General features: G+C 43.9%; 1 protein-coding gene across 1 annotated transcript in view; it reads right to left on the reverse strand.

Moving 5' to 3' along the window:
• Nucleotides 1–10,061: 10,061 nt before the first annotated feature.
• The window catches only part of PLG (plasminogen), a 178,889-nt gene continuing 176,742 nt past the window's right edge, over nucleotides 10,062–12,208 (reverse strand). Inside the window, exons 18-19 of the mRNA XM_040429283.1 lie at nucleotides 11,449–11,594; nucleotides 10,062–10,299 (exon numbers count right to left, since the gene is read on the reverse strand). Coding sequence (XP_040285217.1) covers nucleotides 10,138–10,299; nucleotides 11,449–11,594 — 308 coding nt within the window. The 3' untranslated portion in view covers nucleotides 10,062–10,137. The remainder of the gene's footprint in view (nucleotides 10,300–11,448; nucleotides 11,595–12,208) is intronic.

Raw genomic sequence — 12,208 nt, forward strand, 5'->3', positions numbered from 1 at the left:
GGGTCAAAACCACAGAGCAGGTGCAGATCTATTCATGACACCAAATCTGAGTCTAGGCTTGACTCCTGAATTTGCCTTAAAATAAGTGATGGAAATAACTGACCAAATAACAGAAGTGTGAACGTGTTCAGTGTGAGTGTGTTAGCATTAGCTCTAATTTATCTGCGTGGACTTAACCATGCAGTCAAAACAGAGATAACATGTGATGGTAATATTTGCATGTCTCCAGTGTTTTGGATCCACTCCTGCTTTTGGCTTCCAAATAATGATCAAATCCTGATGCAAAATACTAACCGTGTGATAGAAGCCTAATGGACGCTCAAACGACAGGACCCATTTTTATTTTGTAAAAATTTATAAATGGCAATGTCAACACTAGTAGCCCTGTTTCAGACTGGTGAGGGTGGCAACAGCATGAAGAGTCACAATAGTGGCCCCAGGTCATCTGTGTCATCATCGCCCTCTAGCTCCTTCTGCTCCTCTCTTGTCACTTGGGCAGATAAACCACCTAGTTCTGTATACAATTCCTGGACGTTTGTCCTCCTCCTCCTCCTCCTGTGCTAGTTCAGCCTCCACAGGACTCAGGTGGCCATGAGCTGTAGGTGCCATGTCTTCTGTCCCCTCGCCAATCAGATTTATCAGCATCCCCTCCAGGATGTGAAGGAGTGGAATGACATAATTCATTCCATAGTCCAAGCGAACTGACAAATAAAGTGGCCTCAAAGGGCCTGAGCAAACGGTAGGTGTCACACATGAGCTGCCACTGTCTAATGTCAAAGTCATAAAGAAATTGGTCATGGGTTTCCTCTGCTCATACAGTCAGTCCAACATGTGGAAACATCACATATGAGGCGATGTGAGGGAACACCAGTCTGCCTTTGCAGCTCAAGGAGGGCGTGTTTTGCATGATAAGTGTGGCTGAAGTGCATGTACTGTTTCATTGACATTTTTAAGACTTTTTGCAGTTGGGTGGAAGACTTCAGGAACCGGGTAACAACCAGATTGAAGTCTTGCTCTATGCAGGACACTTGGGTCAGCCCTCCCTGATGCAGCATGGACAGAATGTTTTTCCTGTTATTGGTGACCATGTTTCCTATCTCCAGATGGCGAGGAGACAGCCAGGTTTCAATTTCTTGGTTGATGACCCAGAGCTGTTTCTCCCTGGTGTGATTCCCTTCGCCCAAGATGACCAGGTGCAGAACCACGTGACAAAGCCGTGCTTTGCATACGTGCTATTCTAGAGGACCACTCTGAACTGTGCCTACAGTGGAGGCTGAATACATGGTGGAGGATGAGGAGGCTGAGGAGGACATTGGTGCAGAAATCCTACAATTACAATGTGGAGGCCGCATTGCCATCACCTTGCCTGGGCAGAAACCACAATTACCCAGTGAGCTGTAAAGGACATATATTGTCCTTGACCATAGTTAGAGCTCCACACGTCAGTGCTGGCATGAACTATACCAGACCCCGACAGGCTCACGGACTGGCCCACCTTCTGTTCAACATACATGTGAAGGGCTTTTGCAGCTTTTTTTAAATTATTCTTTATTTTTAAGCAGTTTCAATGAAGGCAAGTACAAAAGTCTTTAAATCATAGTAAAACATATCAGACAAAGACCTGTATGGAGAGTCATCCATAACATAACAGTTTCATCATCATCGAAATAAAACATGTCAAAGAATGACCTGTGTGGAGAGTCATCTATAACATATCCGTTTCAGTACTATTGTGTGCGGTCCATATGATACAGTCTAACAGTGCTTCGAGCTATCAATCTTATCTTAAATACCGCATAATCAATGAGACAGTAGGAGGGAGACAAACAGCAATACATGGGGATGAGTTATAGGGAAAGGGGGAGGTAAGAAAAAAAAAAGGGGGGGAATGAAGAGGGTCTCTATTATCTTAATAGAGCATGGTACTCTGGTGTGCACTGAAAGGTGAACCATGGTGTCCATGCCGAGACAAATGCCTCGTGAGAGTTTTTCAGGGTAGCTGTTATTCGTCCATTCTCCGGATATCCTCTATCTTGTTGATCCAAAGATTTATAGCTGGTGGGGAAGGTGATTTCCATCTGGCTGGGATACAGGCCCTAGCTGCATTGACCAGGTAACGCAATATTGATTTGTATAGTAGGCGGTTAGGTAGGTCCGAGAGGAGTAATAAAAAGAAGCTCGGAGTGTTCAAAATGGGAAAGGAAAAGATCTGGGTCATGGTTTTTTGTACCGACTCCCAAAATGTGGAGCATAGTGGAGATACTGAGGGGAACATTTTCTGTAGGCGGGTCGGGACATAGTACCATCTAGTAAGTATCTTGTAGCTTTCCTCTTGAAATTTACATGCAATGGATGATTTATGAGTAAGATGGAATAGCTTTGGCCATTGGTCGGGCGGAGTATCTGTCCCAAGATCAGAGTTCCATTTATCAATATAAGGAGAGCGGAAGTCCAGATGTGGAGCCACCAACGCTCTATAAAACTCTGAAAGAGAGTGTCGGTATACTCCTGAGCTGACACAAACCTTTTCTAACTGTGTCAAGGATCTGTCAAAACCCAGAGACACGGGGATCGAGGAGAGATATTTGTCTAGCCCACAATGCCCCAGGGTGCACGGGTCTGACAGATTTTGTAATTCGGAGTATGTGAGCCATCTCCCTGCTGTTCTGAAGAAAGGGGCTCTGCACTTACCACTCAGACGCCATTGCAGGTATGGCCCTGAAGAACAGCTGACTAGGAAGTCCAGGTGACCCTAGTGTGCACACGTCAGTATATTTGTGGAATTGGAGTAGTGTGGGGCCTATGGTGGGGTGAGCAGAGAGAACAGTCGGTGTCCGCACCATTGCCCATGGCAGGAGCGCTAAAGGGGTCCAGGAGCAATGCTGTTCAATGGCAACCCATTGTTTAAAGGAAGCGTGTCGACACCAGTCCATCACCCGCTGAAGCATGGTGGCGGCATAATATTTTCTAAGTTCTGGGATCCCCAGGCTTCCCGCCGTTCCTTCAGGACATGAAGCAGAGAGCGGCCCAGTCTCGGGCTCTTGCCCACCCAGATAAAGTTAAAAAGGTCTTGGTGTATTTTGACAAAGAAATTGGGAGGCAGTTTAATGGGGATGGTCTGAAATAGGTACAGTAGGTGCGGGAGGACATTCATTTTAAAGATGGTGCAACGGCCAAATCAAGTGTGCATACCCTTTGCCCATTTAGTGAGGTCTCCTTTAGTCCGACCTAACAAGGGGGAATAGTTCCTGCTGTAGCTTTCTCTAAGGTCTTTTGGGATCCAAGTTCCCAAATATTTAAGTGCTCCAACAGACCATCGGAATGGGAAAGAGGTCATTAAGTTGGATTCCAGGGAGCTGGAAAGCAAAATATTTAAGGCCTCTGATTTTTGAAAATTAATCTTTAGATTAGTCATCATCTGGTAAGTGTTGAATTCAGTAATCAGATTCTGGAAAGATGTCATAGGCCTTGTGATTGTGAACATTAGGGCATCAGCGTATGCCGCAATTTTATATTCCTGCCCCCCTACTGAAAGACCCGTGATATTAGGGTTCAACCGTATTGTTCGGCGTAAAGGCTCTAAGGAGAGTACGAAAATCAAGGGTGATAGGGGAAAACCTTGTCTGGTCCCGTTTTGTGTTTCAAACATAGGTGATAAAACCCCCTTCACCTTCCTTGCCGCAGAGGGGCAGGTATATAGGGAACGGATCCAGGCCATCATTGAGCCATCTATGCCTACATGGTGTAGGACTTCAAATATCCACTGCCAGCTCACCCTATCAAAAGCCTTTTCAGCGTCTGTGGACAACAGGCAGAAAGGTATGTGCTGAAGTTTAGCTTGGTGAATCAGGTTCAGTACTTTAGTGGTATTGTCTCGGGCCTCCCTGGATGGGATGAAGCCCACTTGGTCAGAGTGGATCAGGCTTGATAATAGGGGAGCCAGGCGCGTGGCTAAGATTTTGGCAAACAGCTTGAGGTCCACATTAATGTGATTGTAATGAGATTGGGCGATAACTTGCGCAGGCTGCTGTATCCTTTCCCTCTTTAAGTATAACTGTAATGTGCGCATGAGTCATGTCTCTGGGAAGGGGAGTTCCTGTTGCTACCATGTTAAGGGCCTTAATAAAGTGGAGTCAGCAGTAAAGGTAAGTACTTCTAATAATAATATGCAGGTATTCCAACTGGACCAGGGGCTTTGCTCGGCTGCATGGTTTTTAAGGCTTCCGAAAGTTCTTCTTTCGAAATGGGCCTGCCTAGATACGAAAGTGCCTCTTGTGGGATTTTGGGGAGACCCGATTGCGATAGATATTTGCGCATAGCAAGGGTTAACGAGGGCCTAGTCGTGCTGGTGCAGGGGATGTTATACAGGGACTTGTAGTAATGGGCAAAAGCTTCAGATATTTTATCTGGGTCAATTAGGTTAAGGCCCTTTGGATTGCCGATTAGGGGGACATAGTTTCTCGCTCTCTGTTCCCGCAAAGATTGAGCTAGAGTCCTGCTACATTTATTGCCATGTTCAAAGAAGGTTTTGGTGCGTATATATAATTTTTCTTTCAGCTTCCCGCGAGCTATCAAAAGGGCTGCCTTAGCCGTCTGAGCATGAGATTGTTTGTGAACAAGCTCAAGGCGGGAAACCTGTAATATTTACGTATTTACTTAATCTTGTCTGTTCTGTGTTTGTCATTTTATATATTTGCCAATAATTCATAACAATTCATAACAAGTATTTCTGTATATTGTTTTTTAATGTTTCATGCAGGTTTATATATTTCTCTTCACTGTAACTGTTTTCATACATAAAGTTTACTCTTGCTATGATACCACATCTCAAGCCCCATGTGTAGTTCTTTTATTACCATCTAGCTCAATAGTAAGAAAGTTTATCTACATGACGTTTGACTTATTACCTAGCCTGTCATATTATTGTAATTTGATAAAGTCAATTCAGAGTACTTAAAAATATGCATTGTTGTGACCATTGTATTGTATATCTGTAATCACCAACTGGATACATGAACTCTGATCATGCATGCAAAACCCTCAACATGTCTTAAACATCCAGTAGTGTGACTACAAAAAGTGCAAACATTTTTTTATGGTTATGAACAGCGTTGCCATTATTTAGCTTCAGAAATGCAAAATTAAGCAACTTTGTAGTCTTCATCAAACATTTGACTGCCGTTTTGCTGCTGTACAGTATGCAACTGCTTCTGATGTAGAAACAAGGGCACATTGTTGAGCAGCATGCTATAATTTGCTCATCCTTTTTCTGGGTGTTAGCATGGATTATGGGGAGAGACATGCCCACATGAGAAAAGTATGAAACCTTTCTGGTATTGAAACTGTTAGGCCTCTTTCACACGGGCGTCGCATGTATTTTTCCAAATTCCTGTTAAATTTGGTATTTTTTATGAATAAAAATGAAATATTTTGACTCAAATTTACCACTGTCATGAAGTACAATATGTGACGAGAAAAGAGTCTCAGAATGGCTTGGTTAAGTAAAAGCGTTTTAAAGTTACTACCATATAAAATGACAAATGTCAGAGTTACAAAAAATGGCCAGGTCCTTAAGGTGAAAAATGGCAGGGTCCTGAAAGGGTTAAATCCCTTTTAATTGGGAACAGCAGCAGTGCAGTGTGGATGTTGAAAGGGTATGGATATAGTGGCATGTGGCCGCAATTGTAGTGGCAGCAGAAGCAACATAGCATGGAACATACAAGGCAGTAAGTCGGCTGTCTATGAGTAGTAGTATTAGTGGTAGTAGTGGCAGATTCTTTGCTTTAATAATAATGGCAGTAGAGGATTAGCAGTAAGGAGCAGCAGCAGCTGAGGCAGTGGCGGCAGTAGTAGCCATATGTTACATGTTGGGAGGCATGGAGCTGCATGATGGAGGTAGCAGCAGCCTTACGAAAGATGATGGTCAACAGGCCGCAGCAGTGGCATGATGGAGGCAGTAGCAGCCATACATGATGTTCAGCATGCTGCAGCAGTGGAATGATGGCAGTGGTAGCATGATGGAGGCAGGCAGGCAGCAACAGTGGCAATATGGGGCTCTGTCAGCAAGGCCAGATCTAGTCATTAGCCTCAGCTGGAGGAGTATGAAAATCTTCCCGAATCCAGGCTTGGTTCAGTTTGACAAGAGTGATGTTTTGGACACGGGCGGAGAACAACTTGGTCAGCTTGGGTGTCACCATACCGCCGAGATGACACAGGAAGCTAGGCAAGAAAGAAGAAAGAGAGCATGATGTGCCAGTTCTGGCCACTGTTCCAGTCTGCCTGCCAAGAAAACCATAGGGTCAGGTAACAGAAAATGCTCTAGAGACTGGCCAGGTTGTAGATAGGCCTGAATCTGGTCATTGAGGCGGGAACTGTTTGCTTGCTAACTGGCCTCAGCCTGGCACTGCATGTGGAAAAACTCTTTCATGTTGAGGAGACTGAAATGGCTTCTGCTCCTGCTGCTTCGGCTTCTGCTGCTTGTGGCACTATGGAAGGCAAAGAGGAGCCTCAATTTCAGACACATGTTGCAATCGTCCTTGCTGACAAACCTTGTGGCTTCTTCAAAGGGCTTCAGCACAGGACATGTGTCTCGGATCAGCTTAACCTCAAAGCATTACATTTTCCCTGCTGCTGAGGTGGCTGGTGAATGAAAAATATCGTTCATGGCTTTCCGCAGCTCATACAGACACTCAAGCATGTGTAATCTTGAATTCCAGCAAGTTGACATGTTGCATATTAAGCAGTGTAGTGGCAGGCCGTTCTGTTGCTGCAAGTCTAGGAGAGCTTTCATCGCTACATAAGAATGGCCAAAATGCTTGGACAGGCTACTGGACATTGCCAGCACCTTGTGCAAGCCAGTGTACTTAATTAGAAAGCGTTACAGGACTAGGTTTATGGTGTGAGCCATGCAGGGAGCCTGTGTTATTTCCCCCCAGGTTCAGGGCAGCCAGGATGTTGCGCCCATTGTCGCTGACCACCTTGCCCAGTTGGAGTCAGCAAGGTGACAGCCAGCAGGATGTTTGCTGCTTGATGCACTCGCCGGTGTGGCTACTCTCACCCAGGCCGATCATCTCCAAGACGGCGTGGCAACACTTGACTTGCCACATGTGATAGAAAGGAGAGTTAATGCGAGGGACACTGTGCCCTGCTGCTGTTTTGGAGGAGCGAGCTAGGTATCTCCCTAAAGGCAGCAGATGCAAATAAATGGTATGGCAGCAACTGCACTGCCAGCAACTTGGCCAGGCTGAAATTAAGCTTGCACATCAGTGGATTGCTGGGTATGTAGAGTTGTTTCCTGGCCACACATTCCGTTATTAATGTCTGATGTTGGAGTGGAGGAGGAGGAGAAGAAGTCTGAGCAAGAGAAGCAAAAAGGGATAATGATGAAATGAAAGACACCATACTGCCTGTGGATGCAAGGGAGATCGGGAGAAGGGGGGAACTCCTGCTGAGGCAGCTGGCTGTCACCTTTGCTTGCCCACAGGATGGAGTGATGCTGCATCATGAGTTTCAATAGAGCTGTGGTCACTACGTTTGTGTTTGCCTGCCCACGTCTTATTTTGTTATTGCACAGGGTAATGCTTTTGTCTTCTTGCAGTACGCAAAAAACATGCCGGATAGGAGATACTAACACAAAGCTAGAGGCAGTTGAGCTGAGCTTAGCTCTGGCACATTTTGGGCCTAACCCACCCACAGTGTCAGTGGTATCATCTGCAGCGTCCCACTCAGGACACGTGGGAACTGCAAAATTACTGTAAAACTGCATTACTGTGTTGCATGTCATTCTGCATTACATCACCTGTTGTATCCCTGTTCATAGGCTGGTTAGGTGTGTTTTATACATCCCACCACTAGAGGGGGATAGCACTTAGTCTATATAAATACCTTAGTCAGGCCTAGTGTGGGTTGCTGTTGGTGGGAGTTGCTGTTGGTAGGAGTTGCTGTTGTGGTTGCTAGTGAAGTGATTCAGTTCAGTTGAGACTCCACATCACAGAGTAGTGAGTGAAGTCAGAAGCAGCTATGTGGTAGTGCCAAGGTATGAGGAGCAGGAGAGCATTTTCCTCCTGTGATCCTCTTAGTTCCTTTCATCCTACAACCAGAGGATAGAGTTGCATCCCTGGAAGAAAACCAAGCAGAGAGACATCGGTGATAACAGCCACTACCTAAGGCTTAATGGGCACCTTTGCACATGGTGGAGGACGATCTAGCTACAGGCAGCCTCACCATAAAGTATAGAAGACAGATTAGTTACCTGTTCAAGGGCTTGGAAGATACAGAAATTATAGGACTAAGCATACCCGAAAAGAGTACTACTGAACCACAGCCTCAGTTAGGACCTAGCCAAAACCTATTAACAGTGGATCAACAGAACTCCTCTAAATATCAAGAGACTGTATTCTGTCTAGATGTATATGATGCAACTAAAACCAGCTACAGTAAAAGTTGTGAGTTGTATCCTACCACTGTCTACCTCATTCTTCAATACTACTACAACTGGTTGTACCACCATAAACGGTACTGGCGTCACAACAAATACCACCAAGGGACCCAGCCGCCACAAGCACCCTAAAAACACCGCCGTCATCAAGGGCACCTCAACCTCCATCTAGGCTGGTGCATCCCTACCACAGAGTGTGCCCCGGAGGATTTCGTGCTGTCTTCCTCATCACTGTGCTGCCGGCCCAGGGAGGCTTTCTGCTAACCGTGAGTAAACCGATGAACTGTATTATTACTGGCCTTCATCAGCCCACCGTGCACCTCACGTGTCGCCCCTGCGGTTCTGGCACGCCACACATCAGATCCCAAAGCAGACATGACCCTGGTTGTTCTTTCGGTAGGATGTGGCCTCGGCTCTTAATTGCTGCCACCACCACCCTCCTTCTCTGATATTGCCTCCTCCTCCTCAGCACCTCAATCCTACTCCCAGGTCCTGTCCAGCACACAATCATCATCAGAGTCCTCACCCTCCCTGCCACTTCTATCAGACTGTAGGATATCATGGTGGGTTCTTTGGCCCCACTCTCCTTCTCTGAATTTGCCATGACTGCCACTGTTGCTGACCCCAACACCAATACCATGGTTACGGGTGCCACTACCACTTACCACAACACAGCTATCCATGGTGTCTGCAGTGTCCTACTCAGCCTCCTCCTCAGGGCTGTACAAACTATCACTGCTCTCACACAAGTCGTCAACAGGGAGACTCTCTTTACTATCTGCCATAGTGTGGTGTGGTTGTCTTGCCTCTTAGGAAAAACTAAGGCACCCACTAGGAAGGGGCAGTGAAGACTGAGGACTTCGTTAGAAGCCTTCTCTGAGGCTGCTAGAAGGAGGAGCAGGAGGAACAATGTGACCCCTGGCTCCACAGAACGGTGTCAGACTCTGATGTCACCTACACGTCATCCTGCTGCAACTGAAAGGATTGAGCCATCCAATCCACAATCTCATCCTCTTTCTCCCCCACGATAATTTGCCGGATAGCTGGTGCTGCTACTACCCACATTCTGTCTCTTTCATATGGAACCCTACCGTAGCCCTGACATTTTTGGAACTCACAGACAATATTGTGCACTACCCTGTGTATTGGTGTAGTAATTATGTATATGCTAGTTTGAATATATTTAACACCCCCCAAAAAAAATAAAAAATTTGGAACCGTGTGGAGATACAAATGAACCCCCAAAAAAACAACTTTGATTGCACATATGTGGAGACAGAAATAAATGTAAATTGTTTGAGGCCTGCTGCCTAATATCACATTATCACTCACAGATAATTTTGCACGCTACCCTGTGTATTGGTGTAGTAATCACGTATACAGTGGTTTGAAAAATTTCAACAACCCCCAAAAAAAATTTAACCGTGTGGAGACGGAAATAAATGGAAATGGATTTAGTCATAAAATCATTTTGATAAATTTCTCCTCGTAGTGTTTATCATTTGTATCATAATGTTATTATCACAGTTTTTTTTGTGTATTTTAGCACAGTACAAGATTCATGAAAGTGCACTGCTATGTCAAAAGTGTATAAAGAAGCTATTATAAATATAAAAGCTTAGACTAACTGATTCCAAGTATTTTATTTATTACAATGTATCTTGTCAGTTTCTTCCATTAAAATGTTTTTTTACTAAGCTTTAATTTTCTTTCATTATCTTTTCAATCCACGGGATAAACATAGATACACGTACATATACACCAGGCTTCATTGGCTGTGCACAACCAAGACCCCAGGAAGTCACCCCTTGTATAATATACTTTTCTCCATCAAAACAGCTTAGAGGTCCTCCACTGTCACCCTGTAAGACAAAGCGGATGAGTTTTCACCAAAATCTCTCTCTATTCAATATATATATATATATATATATATATATATACAGTACAGACCAAAAGTTTGGACACACCTTCTCATTCAAAGAGTTTTCTTTATTTTCATGACTATGAAAATTGTAGATTCCCACTCAAGGCATCAAAACTATGAATTAACACATGTGGAATTATATACATAACAAACTAGTGTAAAACAACTGAAAATATGTCATATTCTAGGTTCTTCAAAGTAGCCACCTTTTGCTTTGATTACTGCTTTGCACACTCTTGGCATTCTCTTGATGAGTTTAAAGAGGTAGTCCCCTGAAATGGTTTTCACTTCACAGGTGTGCCCTCTCAGGTTTAATAAGTGGGATTTCTTGCCTTATAAATGGGGTTGGGACCATCAGTTGCGTTGAGGAGAAGTCAGGTGGATGCACAGCTGATAGTCCTACTGAATAGACTGTTAGAATTTGTTATATGGCAAGAAAAAAGCAGCTAAGTAAAAAACGAGTGGCCATCATTACTTTAAGAAATGAAGGTCAGTCAGTCAGCCGAAAAATTGGGAAAACTTTGAAAGTAAGGGCTATTTGACCATGAAGGAGAGTGATGGGGTGCTGCGCCAGATTACCTGGCCTCCACAGTCAGCGGACCTGAACCCAATCAAGATGGTTTGGGTGAGCTGGACCGCAGAGTGAAGGCAAAAGGGCCAACAAGTGCTAAGCATCTCTGGAAACTCCTTCAAAACTGTTGGAAGACCATTTCAGGGGACTACCTCTTGAAGCTCATCAAGAGAATGCCAAGAGTGTGCAAAGCAGTAATCAAAGCAAAAGGTGGCTACTTTGAAGAACCTAGAATATGACATATTTTCAGTTGTTTCACACTTGTTTGTTATGTATATAATTCCACATGTGTTAATTCATAGTTTTGATGCCTTCATAGTCATGAAAATAAAGAAAACTCTTTGAATGAGAAGGTGTGTCCAAACTTTTGGTCTGTACTGTATATATATACATACATACTGTATATACACATTTAATATAATTATATATTTAATATATACATATACACTGTGTATTTATTTATTTATTTATTTAAATCAACAGACTTTCTCAGGCTTTCTAAGCAATGTTTTATACCTGACAGCTGTCCACTCCACCGTGGATATTCCCAGCACACAGCATCCCGTTTGTAACTTTACCACCCAGATATTCAGGGCTGTTACATACTTTGTTTTCAATCACGGGGAAACCAGCTTCTTTGAGTAGGCCTTCTTTACCAGTGCCTGGAAGCAGGACATATCAACTGTTAGTATTTACATGCAGAATATAATGTTTCTATTAGATATTCAGTATTACATTTTTATAGATAATTCTTAGGAAATCTGATATACAAGACAGAAGAAAGCAGGATCTTAGAGCCATATGAATAATGTAGAAAGTAATTGCAGCAGAACTGAAGATTCAATGATGCATTTTGCACAGATGTGGAAAGCTGGAAATGACTTTTTCCCCCCAGAAATATTTGAATACAGTAGACATCAAGGTTATAACAACCCAGATAGCAAGGATAACTTGCCACAAACTTGTGGCAGGGTTAAATTGTAGGTCTTGTTAACTTGCTGCACACATTATCTGGCAAGTTGTACACTTGCAGAGAACTTGCAGCACAAGTTCTAGTTGACACTTTTTCAACTTGCAGCAAATTTGCTTGGCAAGTCTCTAGCAAGAGCATAATAACTTAACAAGAACTTGCAGCAAGTTTGCAAAATCAAGTTAATCTGGAGACTTGCAAAACAGACTTGCTACAAGTTTGCAACATACTTGTGAAGCTTGGCAAGTCTGCAATAGCTTAGCAAGTCATTTTCAAAATTGCAGCACAATTACTTGCTATCTGGGA

This window comes from Bufo bufo, chromosome 4, assembly GCF_905171765.1.
Source record: "Bufo bufo chromosome 4, aBufBuf1.1, whole genome shotgun sequence".
In the NCBI taxonomy this organism is placed as follows: domain Eukaryota; kingdom Metazoa; phylum Chordata; class Amphibia; order Anura; family Bufonidae; genus Bufo; species Bufo bufo.